Genomic DNA, 20,016 nt, shown 5'->3' with positions numbered 1-20,016 from the left:
TCATTTTTTAGAGCAGAAAAGTATATTTCAATATGCTTTAATTATTATACAATACAGGTTTGATTTCAAATCGAACATGTCATTCACTAAATATAATTATAATATATTAAAGAGCACAGAATTTGAGGTGTCTTGTTTGAAATGATTATTTAGTGATATTTATCACTAGGCTACCTATTTAAATTAATTAAAGGATATTACTATTTATGGAAGTGCTTTTTGAGCTTAAGACAAACTTGGCCTGGATCCTGCTGTGATTAGACAACCTTTCTATCTTAGCAGATTTTCAGAGCATTTCAGACCAATTCTAACAGTACATGGGTGCTAAAGACAGACCTACTTTTATTCTTAAAACTTTCTTTGGATATAAATATGTCAAAAATGACTGGTTTTTTATTGTAGTATAGGATCTTTTGCCTCATTTTCCTTATATTCCCCCCTTTCTAATAGTCACTCATTCAGAATGAGAAATGATATAGCATAAATGCAGAAGAGAACATTTATAATGTCATTTTAGGTAATTAATTTGCATATCATCTTTCCTACAGTTTACTAGGGAGCACTGTACTATTTAGCTACAGTAATTGTAAGTTTTTACTAATAAGATGTTTTTAATAATAAAAAATTTCTTGAAGCAATAGAAACTATAATGATTTGGCTAGTTTTGTTGCAGCTAAGTCATGAATCTAACATGAGATAATATAGATTAGAATATTTTTATTTGTTTTTATCAAGGAAAAAAGCTTATATTCCTATTTCCTTTGTTCAATTATTTGAAAGGAAGTGAGGTATAGTAGATAGCTGATCTCAAAATGAGTAAGATGTGACTTCAAGTATTATTTCAGACACATACTAACCATTTAACCTTGGGCAAGTTACTTAGGTTCTCAGTGCTGTAGACAACTCTCTCTAAGATTATATAAATAAAAGAGAAAGTCCCATTTTGCAATAATAAAGAGAATATACACACCGAGGAGTTAGCTACCTATCTCAGTGAAATCTCCAAACTACTATTTAGCCTAATTCTAAATACCTTAGGATTGATGGACAGGAATTGCAGAAAGATTTTCTTCTAACATCAAGAAATTAATATCAAGAAAATCTTTGTAGAAATTGAGAACTAGGGGCGGCTAGGTAGCGTGGTGGATAAAGCACTGGCCCTAGAGTCAGGAGTACCTAGGTTCAAATCCGGTCTCAGACATTTAATAATTACCTAGCTGTGCGGCCTTGGTCAAGCCACTTAACCCCATTTGCCTTGCATAAACCTAAAAAAAAATTAAAAACGTGTAAATCGTTAGGTTCTGTGTGTTTTTGTTCAGTGGCTGCATTTATGCAATATTGATTACACTGTACCTTTGAAAAAGGCCTAAAACAAAAAATAATGGAGCAAATATGAAGCTTTTCCTTGATAAAAAATAATAAAAACTTTTTTCTCATCAATATTACTTCATACCATGTTCATAGACTTCTTTGCATCAAAACCAGTCAGATCATAAAGTCTCCAAGAAATTTGTTAATATCATTAGAAATATTAGTGCGAACTTAAAATTTCTATCAATGAGGACAAGATGCTCGCTAGTAAAATATAGGAAAGATGATATATAGCTTAATTATCTAATGAGTCTTGCTTGTCATGAATTCTTAAAGTAAAATCTTTTTGTTTGTCCCCAGATTACCTGAAGGGACCATTCCTCATCCTTGCCTCCATATGTTCTTGGTATTCTGGATACCTATTTGCAGAGACTATTCCTCATGAATCTTTGTCTATTGCTGTCCATGCTATTATGAAAATTGGAGGTAAACCTGCCATCAAATGTAAGTACTGAAACATTTTTTTTTATTGTAAACTTATATTCTGTTTTAAGTATAGTATAAAGACTGTTGGAGGCAGCTTAGGGCTCAGTAGATAGAGCACTGGGCCTGGAAAAAAAGAAGACCTGAGTTCAAATCTAGCCTCAGAGACTTCCTGAGTGACGCTGGAAAAGACCCTTAATCCCTGATTAAATGGCAGAATGGATCCCATGAATTTACTGCAGAAGGAAATGGCAAGACACAGCAACATCTTGGCCAAGAAAAACTCAAATGAGACTACAAAGTGTTAGATATAACTGAAAAATAATTGACCCACAAAAATAAAATGGTGGATTTTCTCTTAAAGCAGTCATGATAGGCATATTTAGATTTCTTAGATTCATAGAGAATTCAGCTATTTGTACTTGATACCTTAGGGATGACTAGACATTTTCCAAAGTAATTTTGACTTTATACCTTAAAGATTGACTTGGGGCAGCTAGGTGGCACAGTGAATAGAGCACTGACCCTGGACTTAGAAAGACCTGAGTTCAAATCCAGCCTCAGCCACTTAATAATTACCTAGCTGTGTGACCTTGGGCAAATCACTTAACCCCATTGCCTTGCAAAGAAAAAGAAAATAAGATGACAGGCATCTAACCTTCATGGTTACATGTGGCCATCCTGTCTATCAAAAATAACTCACATCTTTTATTAATTTTTTTCTAATTTTAGCAAAGGTTCTTTTTTATCAGTCTTGTTAATGGTTACTTATTCTGAATGATCAATTAAATATTGCTTGGAGATGGGAAGGTTTGATAAAAATTCTATATAATTTAAAATATAATCATTTTAATAATACATCGGGTCATGAACAATAATAAAGAACTAAGCAATTGACATAGATAGATAGACAGATAAATGGATATACTACATGATAAAAATCATATCAAAGGTATCTAGGCCTTTACTCTTTTAACTATTAATTTTAATTCAGTTAACCAAGAATGAAATTAGAGACAAGAACAAGTAGGTTAAATCTTTTCATTTCATTTCATCAAGCACTTATTAAGGAAGAACCTATTATATTAGATGACCTTTAATAGACCCAGGGGATAAAGGCCCCATCTAATCACTTCTATTTTCTTGTTTCATAACAAATTGATTAAAGTGATGAAGTACTTGGAATACATAGCATAATACCTGTCATATATCACTATATAAATGTTAGCTATTGTTATTATTATATTCATTATTTCTAAAACTTCAAAAACCCTAAGAGTATGCATGTTTATTCACAACATATACAGAATATTCCTGGAAAATAGTATCTTCCACATTCAATGGAAGAGAAAACTCAGATAATTCTTAAATGATTCACTCAAATAGAATATTTCTCACTTCCCATTTCAGTCTGACATTTGACAAAAAAGAGAAGTGCCCTTTTGTCAGAAAGTAACTAAGCACAACAGCTAAATTTAAAATTATTATTGGTATAAGTAGGAAAGAGTTTCATCTCAAAAAAAATTAGCTCTGTGTTGTTCTCCTTTATTTAGCATAAATAAATTCCTCAGTTACATGGGAAAACAATGTTTAACATTCATTTTTAATATTTTGTTTCAAATTCTCTCCCTTCCTCCCTTCTCACTCTCTTCATTGAGAAGGCAACCAGTTCAATATGTTATATATGTGTTGTCATGCAAAACATTTTCATAGTAGCCATGTTGTGAAAGAAAATATAGACCCAAAATCCCACAAGATAAATAAAGTTTTTAAAAGTATGCTTCAATCAAAAATATTCAGACACCATAGTTCTTTCTCAGGGGATGGACATCATAAATCATTCAACTTTGTCTTTGGATCACTGTATTAAAGAAAAAAGCTAAGTAATTCAGAGCTGATCATCTTACAATATTGCTGTTACTTTGTACACACTTTACATCAGTTCATGTCTTTCCAAGTTTTTCTGAGAGCCATCCCACTCATCATTTCTTATAGAACAAAAGTATTCCATCATAATCACATACCATTATTTGTTCAGTCATTCTTTGCCACCAGAAGATAATTCAGTCCTTTTTTACATTCAGGATGTAAGGTACTGTCCCTTAATGTACTGCTTTTATTTTTAAAAAAAATTCAATTTCATTTCACATTCAGTCCCAAATTCTCTCTCTCTGTACCTCCCATGAAGTCATGCAAAGCAAATTTCCACTTTAACAATGTTCGGAAGGAAGAAAGGAAGGAAGGAAGGGAGGGAGGGAGGGAGGGAGGGAGGGAGGGAAAAAACAAATATGCTTCAATTTGACCGCTTGGAGGATAGAATTTTTCATCATGAAACCTATAGAGATTTGTGTTGATTGATGTGAGTTACCATGTCTTTCACAGTTGATTATATTTACAGTAAATAATACTGTAACTATGTATATGTATATGTTACTATGTAAATTGTTCTCCCATTCTATCCAGTTCATTTTTGCATCTTTGTAGGTTTTTCTGAAATCATCTGATTCATAATTTCATAAAACACAACAGTATACCATCCTATTCATATAACAATGTTTTGCCACAGAAAACTGCTATAAATACTTTTTATATGTGGATCCTTTTCCTTTTTCTTTGAACTCTTGCATAGTTCTAAATTAACTTTCCAGAATGGAATATAATAATATTCAAAGTAGAACAGAAAAGAAGATTGTATACAAAGGCACAAATCTGTATTTTGCACAACTTAATTTTCTTTTTAAATGTCTGGTTTTTCTTCTTTTTTCATTTTAGTAAACCTATTACTATTCTTTAACAGATTCTGTCCCAAATTGCAAGAAAGAAAAAAAAAATAAAATATACATACTCAAGTAAGCAAATTCTTTTTAAGCCTTTTTCACAAATACATGTCTCATGCTGTATCCTGAGTTCACTACTACACTTTTACTAGGTGGGTAGTATTTTTCATCACCAATCTTCTGAGAATTGTGATTAGTCAGTATTCTCAAGTCCTTCTGAGATGTTTTTATCTACAGTTTTGTTGTTATTATATAAATTGTTTTCTATATTCTACTTCTCTCTTTTTCCTCTCCTGAGGTATTTTTGGAAAATTTAATGGGTGCATATACTTTTTTTGTCTTGATGAAAACATAAATATTCAAATGTATTTTAGGTTATATAGTTTAAAGGGGGAAATGTGTTCTTTAAAGTTATATGCCAGGTTTCTATAGAAAGATCCATATTTTGTTTCCTAAATTTTGAATGTTTCCTTTAAGAAGTACTTAAAAGCTTCCTTATAACCAAAGAAAAGTAAAATATTTAAGAATTTTAAAACTTGTTTTTCCTTTTTGATGGGGAATTTAAAAAGTCAATTTTTTTGTATCACTGTTTCTGTTTGGGTTTTTTTTTTTTATTTTTGCAAGGATATGGGGTTAAGTGGCTTGACCTAGGTCACCCAGCTAAGCAATTATTAATTCTCTGAGACTGGATTTAAACTCAGTTTCTCATGACTCCAGGTTCAGTGCTCTGTACACTGTGCCACTTAAGTAACCCCAGCCCTATTTTTAATGTGCTGACTCATGTCTGCTCTCCTATATAGATAAGAAAGGTAAATGCACACCCACTCACTGAAAAACTCATTTGATCCACTGAATAACTCTTTTTTTCTTTTCAAAAGGCAGCTTTTTTCTCAGTCCCTCAATTTTCTTTTGGATTCACAGGGTTCCTACTTTTAATGATTAATACCAGGAATGGAAATGAACAATGAACTCAAATTTTCTGGCACTGTTGTACCATATGTTCAATTTTCCAGCTTTATAGTATAGATTTAAACATTCCATGTTTCCTGAAAATAAAATGAGAAAAAGTATATACATTTACCTACAAAATCTTTATGGCAAATTAATATAATGAAAATAAAGCATTTTTTTATATTTTATTCTTTTGCAAGGCAATCAGGATTAAATCACTTGCTCTGGGTTATACAACTAGTGTCACAAGTCCAAGGTCACATTTGAACTCATGGTCTTCTGATTCCAAGACCAGTGCTCTATCCACTGATAAATCCAGCTGTCTCTATAATAAAGAATTCTTAGATGAAAACATTTCTTTTGGGGGCAGCTAGGTGGCACAGTAGATAGAGCACCAGCCCTGGAGTCAGAAGGACCTAAGTTCAAATCCATCCTCAGACATTTAATAATTACCTAGCTGTATAATCATGTACAACCCTAATGCCTTGTAAAATAAAGAAAAAAAGAAAACATTTCCTTTGTAGGACAAAGGAAACTTCCTTTAGAAAGTTTCATATAAGGGGTGGCTAGGTAGCTCAGTGGATAAAGCACCAGCCCTGGAGTCAGGAATACCTGGGTTCAAATCCGGTCTCAGACACTTAATAATTACCTAGCTGTGTGGTCTTGGGCAAGCCACTTAACCCCATGGCCTTACCAAAAAAAAAAAACTAAAAAAAAAAAAAAGAAAGTTTCATATAAAACCTTATGATCAGAAATTTTGGACTGCAACTAGAAACAAAAATGATTTTGCCATTTAAAGAAAATCTAGAATTTCATTTCTTTTTTTTAAATAAAAGATAAAGTTGCTAAATTTATCTATTTTTTCATACAAAAAAAATTTTTACTTCTATCCAAGTATTGATTACATGAATAAATAATTATCAAAAAAATGTTTTTTTCACATTAAAAAACTAAATACTTAATTTCAATGAATATATTTCCTTTCACAAACACCAGACACTTTGTCATTTTCATAGTTATTTCTTTATAACACAGTAGTATTCTATCACAATCATATCCAACAACTTGCTCAACCATTCCTTAATTTATAGACATCACCTCAATTAATAATTCTTTGCCATCACAGTTCAATCCCCTTAAGTAGTGGTGTCATTTTGGTCCTTTTCAGGTACAAAGGACAACAAACAAACAAACCAATTTATTTTTTACTTTCAATGTTATTAATCCCTCCTTCAATTTTCAGGATTTCTATTTTGGTGTTTAGGAATTTTTAATTTGTTCTTTTTCTAAGGCTTTTTAAAATTGCATTTGTTTATCTTCTTTTTCCCTCTAATTGATGCTTGTTTATAAATTTCTCAAACACCACTTCTATTCAAAAATATTGATTTGCAGTCTCATTATTATCATTATCTTTAATGAACTTATTGGTTGTTTTTATGATTTGTTCTTTAAACAACTCAATCCATCAGATAAGATTTATTGCATAATTAATTTTTAATTATACTTTCATTTTTATATATTTTAACCTTCATTTTTATATATTTTAACTTTCATTTTTATATAATATTTTATTTTTCCCAATTATGTGTAAAAACAATTTTAACATTTTTTCAAAATTTTGAAATCCAGATTATCTCCCTTTCTTTCCTCATCCCCTCATGCAAAACACATTTCCATGTAAGTCATACTGTGAAAGATCACATAGACATAAAATAAATATAAAGAAAATAAAGAAAAACTATCTTCAATCTGCATTCAGAATTAATTAGACAGCACCTTTCATCTTAAGTCCTTTATAATTGTCTTGGATTATATTATTGCTGAGAATAGCTAAGGTATTCATAATTAATCAGTGTGCAATATTGTTGTTTCTATGTTCAGTGTTCTCCTGGTTCTCATTTCACTTTTAAGTTCATATAAATCTTTCCAGTTTTACTGAGAGCATTCTGCTCATAATTTTTATAGCATAATAATATTCCATCCCAATCATATCCTACAGCTTTTTCAACTTTTGCCTAATTTCTGAATATTCCCTCAATTTTTAATTCTTTGCCCCACTAAAAGACCTGCTCTAAATTTTTTTGTATGCATAGGTCTTTTTCCTTTTTTGGTTTTTATCTCTCTGGGATATAGATCTAGTAGTAGTAGTACTTCCTAGTCAAAAGGTATGTATAGTTTTATAGCCATTTCAGCTTAGTTCCAAATTGCTCTCCAGAACAAGTTGAATCAGTATACAACTTCACCAACTCTGCTTTAGTGCTTTAATTTTCCCACATGCCCTCCAACATTCATGAATTTTCTTTTCTTATCATATTGGTCAATCTGATAGGTGTGGAGGGGTAGCTCAGAGTTGCTTTAATTTGCATTTCTCTATTCAATAATGACTTAGAGCACTTTTTTATTTGACTATAGATAGCTTTGATTAGTTTTTCTAAGAACTGTCTATTCATATCTTTTGACCATTTAAGCAATTGAGAAATGGATCTTATTTCTATAAATTTGCTTCATGTTTCTATATGTATAAGATCATGAGATCCATGATATCATCATGGAAAATTGCTATAAAAATTATTTTCATAGTAATAATTATGAACTATGCATTTCCCTTCATCATATTTCCCCTTTGTTTATCCTACTCTCTTCTTTCACCCACTGTCAGTTTGGGCTTAAATTGCATTTTAATTTTGCTTCAGATTGATATTTTTTCATTATAGACTTTAATGATCTTTGAAATGCTTTTCTTTCTCACACCAAAATTCACTGCAATATCTCAAGCAATCATTGGAATATGCTCAAGAGCCACAATTTTTGCATTTGCCTTGGAGTAATATTCATTCTTTAAAACCACAGCATGTGAGAGAGACAGGGAGACAGAGAGAGAGAGAGAGAGAGAGAGACAGAGAGAGACAGAGACAGAGACATACAGAGAGAAAGAGAGAAACAGAGATAGAGGGAGACAGAGGCAGAGAGAAAGAGAGATAGAGACAGAGAGAGAAATTACTTACTAAAGGTATTGAAATCTGGGTTGATTTGGTCAAAAGCATGTGTTCTCTATTAACCTAGTAGCAGTAAAAGTACAAATTATGAGCACTGTTGTCACAAAATGAAGCCACATCAAATTGCTTGTCACAATTCACAAACCAGCCTTAATAATTGCTTCATATGTTGTCCCTCTATTCCCAAACTCCATGTCCCTCTCCATAGTCTTTTGTGTAATCCTCAATTTCAGTTCTTCAGAGAGTGTAGTTTGGTATTGTTGCCATGAGTTCCATATTCTCAGGTAATGAATCACTCCTAGACCCAGGAATGCAGGTATAAAAAGAAAAATGGAGATTTATTTGAAACAAGAAGTTACAAAACAAAAGAAAATGATAGAGAAATTAAGGGGAGATTAAAGAAAAGCCAAGTGGATTGCTAATTAATCTTGGCAGACCAGCAGCCAGGTTAAGCAGACATGGAAAGCCTCCATGGAAGCCTCCCCCAAAATCTCCTTAAATACCCTCTCAGAGTCCATGGGAATAGGTGATAACTTGGGAGTTGCCCAAGTCCTGTACTGAAGAGTTTCCCTTTTGGGGAGGGGTGAAGGGTCTCAGATTCCAGCCTGGGTAGTCTCTGGTGTTGTTTCAGAGCCTACATAACCTAGCTTGCCTTACCATTGAGAAAATGGCCAAGGTCAAACTGGAGGTCAAGATGAAGTGTTTTAACAGAGTGATGGAGGAAGAGTGAAGATTTACAAAATTTTGTTTCCAATTAATTTCAATATTCCCTATACCCAAGGTTCTTTGCATCAATATGACTGATGTCTTATAATACTACCAGAAAAAAAAATTGAACTAAAAAGATAGTCTTCTGATGCTGAGAGAAGCTTTAAAAAAAAACTATAATTTCCCCAAAACAATCCATTCTCCAGTCCTTTAATCCTTTCTTGCCAAGGTTTTTGATGGACAAGATATATTAGGGTTTATTCAATTATATGCCATAATCAAAATTCTTTCACTTCCACTTTCCTGTGCAGGTAGTTAAACCAAAAGCTTTTGAGTGATTTTTGGTCTCATTTGTCTCATTGTGCACTAAGCACAATGATATCCATAAAACAGAAGCATCTAGAGAACCTCACTTTGCATAGTTGTTATAAATGAATGAAAGAAAAACCTGCTAGAGTAAGAGATAGTTGTAGATTTATTCACGAATCCTGCAAGATAAGGGTACCTCACCTAGCATGAGGCATGAGATAGCGTTCAAACATTAGGTAATTTATAGTCTTCAGAAACACTTTCCCCTCCCTCTTGGATTTTTCATAGTCTCTCAAAGTTTGAGTTACAATCTAAGAGGTCCACCCATCTATGACATGTGCCTAATATAATCCCCCCCACGTCATACAACACATGATATGCTTATGAACCCCAATCATCACAGAGGGTGTGTGGGATAATATTCAATTACCTAATTACACAAACTCAATTGCATTAGGTCAAGATCTCTAGGTCACTCCTGAAGCTTTGACAACCTTATTCTTCTAATTTTGGGTTTGCCATCTCTGGAATGGGATTAGGAAAACTCTTCCCATCATATAATTGGCTGGGCCATTTCCCTTTTGTAATGTATTCCCTAGGGGCTCCCCTCCACACCCTGTGAAGACCAGCACCATACATTCCTCACAATAGGGAAATTCTTTTCATCTTGAACTTGTGATGGATTTCCTCTATCACAATGACCAGAATATATTATATTACACTTCATGTTAGCATGAACAAAATTATCTCTAAATTATATTTTTCAAAGAATCATCTTTAACTTTGATACATGCATGGAAAGTATTCCATTGAAAGAGAGCCTTTTATGTGATACTGTGCTCTATTGAATCAAAAAGTTTTTAAATGGTCATGTGGAATTTGCATTCTCTATATCTTACATTGAGTTTTTTGATTATTGTTATATCTTTTGAAAAAGCTTCCCTGTTCATTTCTATAATCAAGAAAATCAATGATATATGTGGTAATTGTTTTTTAAATAGTAGTTCTGGGTAATAGTTCTTCATTTTTTTGTATACCATTTTTCATAGTAATAAGACTTAAGGCTTTTTTCCATGTCTTTGTCCCCATCCTTCAGATAACTTTAAAACTGATTCTTCAGGGCCTTCACAATTAAACCACTTCTAGGATGGATCATTTCTGTGTATAATTAAATGAGTCCAACTGCTTTCTTTTTTAATGGTTTCTTCTTTATTATTTATTATTATTATGAATTTGACAAATGTGAACATTTGATATAAAAGGAATATAAAAAGGTACTATATCAATTCTTACTATATAGTTTTTTGGTCTATAAACTTAACATGGTAGTTCTATGTCCTGCAAGTCTATCTTTTTTTTTAAGGTTTTTGCAAGGCAAATGGGGTTAAGTGGCTTGCCTAAGGCCACACAAGTAGTTAATTATTAAGAGTCTGAGGCCGGATTTGAACCCAGGTACTCCTGACTCCAAGGCCCGTGCTCTATCCTCTGCGCCACCTAGCCACCCCCTTGCAAGTCTATCTTTTTCTGAACTTCCTTCTGCTATTGGAAGTATATTTTTAAAACATTCCATTTTTTCCCTCTTACTCTGTTCCTCTTCTCTTTTTCTTCTTCTTTACCATCTCAATCTTTGAATACCTTTTTTCTAATAGAAAAAACTCAACATCTAGAATCTAAATATCATTGAAATGGAATTTCCTTTTTAACTGAAAGCCTTTTGTATTTTTATCTTTGAAACAATTTTGAATAATGGCCAAATTCATTTAATGGACTTCCTGGTGAATGGAAAGGTTACTGAGTATACTTAGTGACTGAAGTTGAATAAGAAAGCTATCTTTACTTTTCTTCATATTCAAAGGTGAATGACAAATGATTTATATCTATGGGCATAGGTGTGGCTAAAGTGACTAAGGTATGATCCACAAAGAAGCATAGTACTAATCCATAAAGTTTGTTTTGAGTTTCTCTTAGTCTTTGTAGAATAATAAAAATAAGAACAATTTTTTTAAATACAGAACTCCCCGGAGAGGTTTCATATTTGGGAGCTGATATTAAATATGAAAACCTGGAGAGCAATCCACATATCACCAGAAGTTTTTCTACAGAATAAGAAGTGAATTATCTATTTTCGCCTAAATGCTTTCAGGGCCAGAGAGCTCATTATTTCATAAGGCAATCTGGCTATCATAGTTACTTAGTTTCCCTTTAATGGAGTTGATATCTGCTTTTCCAAACTGTTTCTTCATTGTTCAGTCCTATGGGAGCCCAGCAAAATTCCTAATCCATCTTAAGCAACATTCTTCAAATGTTTGAGGATGACCACGCTGTTCCCCTTTAAGCCTTCATTGATACCTAGATTTATCTTTAAAAAAAAAAAACTATTGATAAGATTTATTTTTTTTATATCACATTTGTTTCTGAATATATTTATATACCCTTCCTTACCCAGGGAGCCATCATTCATAACAAAGATTTAAAGAAGAGGAAAAAGGTCAGTTTACCCATGTAATATTCTATACTATCGATACTGAAGGGAATGTGATGCATCTTCTCAACTTTTCAACAAGGCTATCCTTAGTCATTATGATAACAGAATGCTCAGTTTCATTTTATTATTATTTGTTGGAGTCATTGTGAAGATTGATTTTCTTGCTGTTCTTGTTTCTTTCTAGATGAGTTAATGTGTCTTCACATTAAAATGATATTCTAAGGTTCTATTCCTAAATATACCAGGTTAATCTTTTTTCCCTAAAAGGACAGTTTTAATAGCCTTGAAACTTGACAGCCTCAGAGAACTAAGACCTGTAACTATTGTCATGGCTTCCTAGTGACCTGAGTATAAAAAAGGTCAGAACATAAGTTGTTATTTTCTCCTCCTTCAGACTTTTTGGTTGATAGTCCAGAATGACCAAAATAGGGGTAGGGAAGCTAAGTTTAATTAAATCAATGCTGTATCCTAAAATAACATGATTATAAAATGTCAGCATGCCTTCATCAAGAACAGGTCATATAATTTTCATTTTGGACTTTATTACTATGCTTCTAGATGATGGAAATGTTCTTCTGTGTTAGTGCTCCAGACTATTCTTGTGGAAAAGATGGAGAGATATGAACTATATGGCAACACCGTTACATGGGTTCAGAAATGATGATGGCAATAAAGTTGGGTGGCTCGACTCAGAGTAATTGTTAATAGCTCTATGTCAAAGTGTCAGAAGGTCTTTAGTGGAACACTTAGGGATCTATCCTTGACCTTGTATTGCTTTTAAATATTTGTTATTCATTCTCAAAGAAGACCATGACATCAGGAAATTAGATGAATTATATTTGATTGAGGGGCTGCTGTGCTAAGTCACCAACCTCACTTCCTCCTACAGAGCCATTTAGATCCATTGGTCAGATATGAATCAGGATGATTGGAGATAGATCTGGATGTGAGGCAATCAGGATTAAGTGTTATCCAAGGTCACATAGCTAGTTAGTGTCTGACAGACAACTGCTTACAGCAATACTTCAATAAAAGAATAGATGATATACTCATCAAAGCTATAAATGACTCCAAGTAGTATTGTACTAGATGACAGAGACTGAATCCAAGAAGATCTTGTAAAGATTGAGTTTTGGGTTAAAGCTAATAAGATGAAAATCAATAGGGATAAATGTATAGTACCAAAAAAAAAACTCAACTTAATAACTGTAAAATGAGAGACATAGTTGGGAAGCAGTTTGTCCAGGTAAAAAAAAAATCTGGGAAGTTCATAAACTGAGCCACAAGCTCAGTATGAATCAGGAGTATGTGTAGCAACCAGGAAAGCTAATGAAATCTCTGACTACATAACTGAGGATTTCCAGTCAAAATGATTGCCTATACAAAAGCAAATTGTGAAATTCCTATATATATCTCTCCAGCAAAATTCACTACACTCAGTAGTGACAAAGGCATGTAATAAAACTACAAGTGAAATCTAAAATTCCAAAAGCATACAAAAAGTCAATCAGTAAGACTTATCAAAAAAAAAAAAAAAACTCCAGGGTGACCAGAGATAGAATAACCTACCTTTGGGTAAAAATTAAGATGAAAGCCTCAGGTTGATCTGAAAGCTTTAATGTGAGGGCCTTGGAAGCACCAGGGAGCTTTGAGTGGGTAGTAACCTAAAAGGGCTGACCTACAGCACTCAGACTACAACTGCCCAGACCCTGAGCTTTGAGGTTCCTTTGTCTTCTGAGAGGGCCTGAAGATCTAGCAATCTGAATCTCCAGTCCAGAGGAACCTAACCGTATCATGTAGGGATCAGTGCAAGAACCCATGAAGGCCAGCCAGGAGGCAGAGCCTGACACTTACCTAAAGACTCAAACCAGAAGCTAAACCTGGAAAGATAAATAAATCAAAGAAATCACCAACTAGTACTAAATTATTCTAGAGATAACCAAAATATTTTTTTCCATTTCTAGTTAATGCAAAAATAAAGAAATCAAAATAAAAAATAAAGTTCTTGATGAAAAAAACTAGGAGAATAAATAGATCAGACAAATATTAACCTCTAAGATGCTGTGGGAGCAGATTCACATAGAGGTCACATTCGAATCTATGTCATCTTATTCTAGATCCAGGGATCTTTCCAATACCTCTCTATCTCTCAGCAGTCAGTATGGTATAGAATAATAATTCTGGAGGTGGAAGGCTTGGATTCTAATCCTACCTATTTGTGACCTTGATGAGCTCTCTAGACATCAGGTTTCTTATCTGTACCATATGCATGTGGACTTGATGACCTCTGGGATTCCTTCCAGCTCTAGAACTGACTGGAAAAGCTCAGGAGGGGAAAGCTAAGTGGCACAGTGGATCCTAACTTCTATTTAAGCTATTTGTCTCAGTTTCCTGGCAAAAGGGGATAACAGCAGGACTTATAAAAGGAGATAAAGTACTTTGTTTAGTGCCTGCCATAGTAAGCACTATATAGGTGTTACTTATTAGCTATTATTATTAAAGCTATGATCGTGTAGGTTTTGTGTGTCTGTTAATGTGTGTATGTTTATATGTGTATATTTGATGCACATGTGTTCATGTGTTCATATCGGTCTATTCTTATGTAACTCATACAGAGGCAGGTTTCTTCTACCTACCATTCTTCCAGAAATGCTAGCCAATTTGCTCTCTTCAAAGAGGAGGTACCAGGTTAGTACCAGAACTGCATCACATTTAACTAGATACTAAATATGGTTAGTCTTGAGGTTCAACCTGAGATACATATATTTGACAGGGATAGGAGTACCCAAAGCAAAGTATCTATCTGATTATCTGTCTATCCAGACACACACACACACACACACACACACACACACACACACACACACACACACACACGATGGATATAGATATATATTTGTATATAATATATATGTATATCTGTATATACACAGACATATAGGCATAAATCTCCAAGACTTGCCCCAAAACCATTTAAACAAGGTCACAAATAGCAAGTAAACCTATCTATCAAAGCTTGATAACTGACAGAAATTAAAGAAGTTATATAGATTATAATATACTGAGCAATACACAGAATGAATAAACTATCCCACTCAGAGTAAAATATCTCATTACAATCGAGAGGAGTCCTAGGTCTCACCAAAGAAGGAATTCTCCAAAGTCTCTAATGTGGTTAAACTGAGAATAATAACATGATTGAGATGCCAGTTCCTCTAAATGTTGACTTCTTCCCAGAGGTTCCAGAGAAGAGAATCTGGAAACTTATCTTCTTTTTCAAAACTTGAAGATAATACAAATATCTCTCCTCTCCCAAGTTCTCACCTGCTTAGACACTTATACAGGAGGTAACACTTAAACAATGAGAGTCTTATGCAAGGGCACCACCATCTTCTCAGTCCCTCAGTCTTACAACCTAGAAATAATTCTGGTCATCTCTCATACACACCCCCACCCCAAATCCAATCTATTACCAGGCCTGTTGATTTCACATTTACATCTTTCTTCTCTTTTCTGAAACCAATTCTACTCTAGTATAGGCACTCATCACTTCATGGCTATATTCCTGCAATACCCTACTAGTGTTTCTACCTACTCTCAAGTCGTTCCCTACTCTACCTCCATTTAGCCTTACAGTGATTTTCCTAAAGTACAGATCCATTTTATCCCTCTAAGCAATAAAATTCAATGGTTTCCTTTTGCTTCTAGAATCAAATACAAAATATTCTTTTAAGCTTTCAAAAACCATCATAACCCTTGCCCTTCCTGTTTTTCCTGTTTTCTTACACCTTACTGCTTGCTATGTACTTTTTGATCCAGTGTCAGGGCCCTCCTGGTTGTTCCATAAACGAGATAATCCACCTCTCAGCTCTGGGCATTTTCTCTGGCTCCCATTTCTGAAATAATCTCCCTCTACCAATCCAATTAATGACCTCTTAACTCCGGGGGGGGGGGGGGGCTTCCCACCCCCAATTATCTCAAATTTGTGCTACATGTGTACATGTGTGTGTATATATATATATATATATACATATATATATATATATATATACATGTTGTCTCTCCTGTTAGATTGTAATATGTAATATATAATATGCTTGAGGGCAGGAGCTGTCTTTTGCTCTTTTTGTGTCCCCAGCATCTGGCATAGATTACTAAATAAGAAACCTTGATTTTTTTTAAATGGACTTTGAACCTCTAGTTATAATTCTTTGAAAACAGGGGTAATGATAGCATTTATTTTACATGTCTATGTATATACATAGACATATAGACATTTTGAGGATAAAATGAAATAATTTATGCTTACAAACCTGAAAGAGCTGTAAAAAGAAATCAGCTTTTATTACTCTTACCATGGATTAGTCACTTAATCTCTCTAGGTTATAGTTTTTTGGTGGGATAGAAGATTCATTGATTTAGTTGTTATAAATCTTGTTTGGTACTTCTGAGATTTGTGATAATTCCTGCAAAGAAACTATTCATAGTTCAAAATAAGGAATGTAACTATATGCTTGAAATTTGTTAGATAATAGAATTCTAACTTAGAAATATAATGACTAAAAATAATAAAAGGTTTCAGGATCTCAAATAAGAAACTCTGTCAGTACCAGATCATCACCAGATCATCACCTTCTCTGCAATTTATAACTTTTATTTCTTAGAGTACTGAGAGATAAGAGACTTTTCCAGAGTCACAGAGAAGATAACGATCTGTCAGTGTCAAGTGTCATCCTCTTCATGAAGCTTTCCCTGGTTCCTCTGGTCAAAAATGAAATTCTTACTTGGACCTCACATAGTGCTTCGTTATCTCTGATGTATATGTTCAGATATCATTACCTTTACAATTATCTGTGTTTTCAATCCCTTTGTTATACTGTAAATTCCATGAGTATATGAACTATTCCTTACAGTATTACATATTTCTGATCGCAGTGATCTGCATAAGTAATTGATTAATAAATACTATTGAATGAGATGAAAAAGAGACAGAGGACTACCTTCCAGCAATAGAAAGGCCTTCAAACCATCGAATTCTATCTTTATCAAAACCTCATCGGGGCAGCTAAGGTGACACAGTGAATAGAGCACAGGCCCTGGAGTCAGGAGTATCTAAGTTCAAATCCAACCTCAGACACTTAATAATTACCTAGTTATGGCACCGTGGACAAGTCACTTAACCCTGCCTTAAATAAATAAAAAAATATATATTTTTAAAAAAACCTCATCAGGAGTTTGGTTCTATACACCAAGTTTAAGAAGGACATTGATAAGGTAGGAGTTAGAGCTGTCTTCTAGAGGAGGGTAAACAATATAATGAAAGTCCATATTTTTATAAAAATCAGTTAAAGGAAATGGGAAACTGTTTAGCTGGGAAAGAAAAATCTCAGAGGGAATATAATAAATCAACTTCGAAATATTTGAAAGGTTGTCATGCTTCATTTTGTCCCAGAGGTCAGCAGCAAAAACAAGTCAAATGTAGGCTTGATATCAGGAAATACGTCTTAACAATTTGAGCTTCCCAGAAGTGGAATATGCTGTCTTGAAAGATGGTAGGTAACCTCTCCTTGGAGGTCTTTAAGCAGAGGCTGGATGATGACATATGTCATACTGTGGATCCCTTTAAGATATGGCTTTAAGATATCCTCTGAGATCCCTTCCAACTCTCAAACTTTGTTTCCATAATTTGTAGCCATACTTCATTTGTTTCTGATTAGAAATGCATAACCTTTATCAAATCACTTACTATCATAGGGAGGGGCAAGGGAAGGGAGGGAGGTCAAGAAGTGTGGAATTCAAAAGATTATAAAAAGGTGAATATTGAAAATTATCTTTGCATGTAATTGAAAAAATAAAATAACATTAAAAAATACTTCATATGTTTCACCCCAGTAAGAAGAAGTTAAGAAATCAGAGGATGAAGAGTGAGGAAAAAGTAATGCTATTGGCCCATCCCAATGTGTACTAGAGGTAGAGTATGATGATGGTACAAAGCCACAATTCAGAAACTAATTTAAAGAAATAGTAAATTTGTATTTAAAAATTAACATAAGAGAACTGAGACATAATTTTAAAAAAAATCCATTCCCCAGTTGACAAATGGTCAAAGGATATGCAAAGGCAATTTACAGATGAGGAGATCAAAGCAATCCATTAGTCATATGAAAAATTGCTCTAATTCATTACTTATTAAAGAAATGCAAATTAAAGCTTCTCTGAGGTACCACCTCACACCTCTCAGACTGGCCAATATGACCAGAAAGGATAATGATCATTGTTGGAAGGGCTGTGGGAAATCTGGGACACTATTACACTGTTGGTGGAGCTGTGAACTCATCCAACCTTTCTGGAGAGAAATTTGTAACTATGCCCAAAGGGCAACAAAAATGTGCATACCCTTTGTTCCAGCAATACCACTACTGGGTCTATAACCTGAAGAGATGATGAAAAAGGGTAAAAAACATCACTTGTACAAAAATATTCATAGCAGCCCTGTTTGTGATGGCAAAGAAATGGAAATTAAGTGAATGTCCTTCAATTGGGAAATGGCTTAACAAACTGTGGTATATGTATGTCATGGAACACTATTGTTCTATTAGAAATCAGGAGGGATGGGAATTCAGGGAAGCCTGGTGGGATTTGCATGAACTGATGCTGAGTGAGATAAGCAGAACCAGAAAAACACTGTACACCCTAACAGCCACATGGGGGTGATGATCAACCTTGAAGGACTCACTCATTCCATCAGTGCAACAATCAGGGACAATTTTGGGCTGTCTGTGATGCAGAATACCATCTGTATCCAGACAAAGAATTGTGGAGGTTTGAACAAAGTTCAAGGACTATTCCCTTTAATTTAGAAAAAAAATTGATATCTTATTATCTCTTATACTTAACATTTCTTCCTTAAGGATATGCTTTCTCTCTTCTCACACTCTATTTGGATCAATGTACAACATGGAAACAATGTAGACTGACAAATTGCTTTCTGGGGTTGGAAGGGGTAAGATTAGGGGAAAAATTATAAAACTCAAAATAAATAAAACATTTAATTAAAAAAATAACAAAGAGACACTCAAAATAGAGAGAGAGAAAGAATAATACCATCACAAATACAAGCAGAAAGCCAAAAGAAAAATGTATTTTCCACAAGAACTACATAAATGCCTAGAAAAACATGAAGCAAGACATGGAAAATTAAGTAAAGCTCTGGAAGGAGGAATTTGAAGTAACTTAGAAGAAAAAATGATAATCTTATCTAAGAAGTGGTTTCCATGAAAACTAAAATATAATTGATAATATTAAATGATTTCATGAGACATCAAGAAACATTAGAATAAACACAAAAATATAGAAATTCTGATTTTTTAAAAAAATAATGTAGAGAAATCACATAGGGAATTATTTAAATGTTCTTACACTCCTTAAAATATTATTTTTTAAAGAGCCTGGATATTATGTCTCAAGAAATTATAAATTTAAACTTCACAGATCTAACCAGAAAGTAAAATGAAATTAGGAAGAATCCACTGATCAGCTCCTGAAGGGAACTTCAAAAGAAAAAGTCTCAGTAATGCTATGACCAAAATCCAGAGTTATCATTTAAAGAAATAAAAATGATGGATGAAGAAGAAAAATCAGGAAGTTGCCTTAGCTCTTCCGAATTTCCCTCAGAAACATTAAATTAAACCTCTAAACAGATTCTAGAGCAACAGAACCCACAAAAAAATATACAGGGAAACAATTTTTCAGCTTAAAATATCTTAAAAAGGGTTTCAGGAAAGGCCTATCTTAGCTCTCTTGGGTAAAAGGGGAGTACAGTCTAGCACAGACAAGATGCAGGCAAGTCAGCAGGAGACCCTTAGCTGCAGCACAGTTCAGCAATTGCAGCCCCTCCATGCTAGCTCAACAGGCTTGAGGCACTGCAGGTCAGTTGTTAGCCTCCAGCCCCAGTGAAGAAGGCAAACTGTGAGCCCTGGATCTGAAGCACAATGGG

General features: G+C 33.7%; 2 protein-coding genes across 2 annotated transcripts in view; one reads left to right on the top strand and one right to left on the bottom strand.

Annotated features, from left to right (window-relative positions):
* FAM3B (FAM3 metabolism regulating signaling molecule B) overlaps positions 1-20,016 on the top strand; it is a 61,733-nt gene that overhangs the window by 8,323 nt on the left and 33,394 nt on the right. Inside the window, exon 2 of the mRNA XM_074213847.1 lies at positions 1,672-1,815. Coding sequence (XP_074069948.1) covers positions 1,672-1,815 — 144 coding nt within the window. The remainder of the gene's footprint in view (positions 1-1,671; positions 1,816-20,016) is intronic.
* Positions 8,552-20,016, bottom strand: part of TMPRSS2 (transmembrane serine protease 2) — a 204,249-nt gene continuing 192,784 nt past the window's right edge. The window contains exon 14 of the mRNA XM_074213845.1: positions 8,552-8,816. Within this exon, the coding sequence (XP_074069946.1) occupies positions 8,811-8,816 (6 nt within the window). The 3' untranslated portion in view covers positions 8,552-8,810. The remainder of the gene's footprint in view (positions 8,817-20,016) is intronic.

Source organism: Macrotis lagotis, chromosome 1, assembly GCF_037893015.1.
Source record: "Macrotis lagotis isolate mMagLag1 chromosome 1, bilby.v1.9.chrom.fasta, whole genome shotgun sequence".
Taxonomy (NCBI): Eukaryota; Metazoa; Chordata; class Mammalia; order Peramelemorphia; family Peramelidae; genus Macrotis; species Macrotis lagotis.
This window is presented reverse-complemented; position numbering and strand designations above follow the sequence as displayed.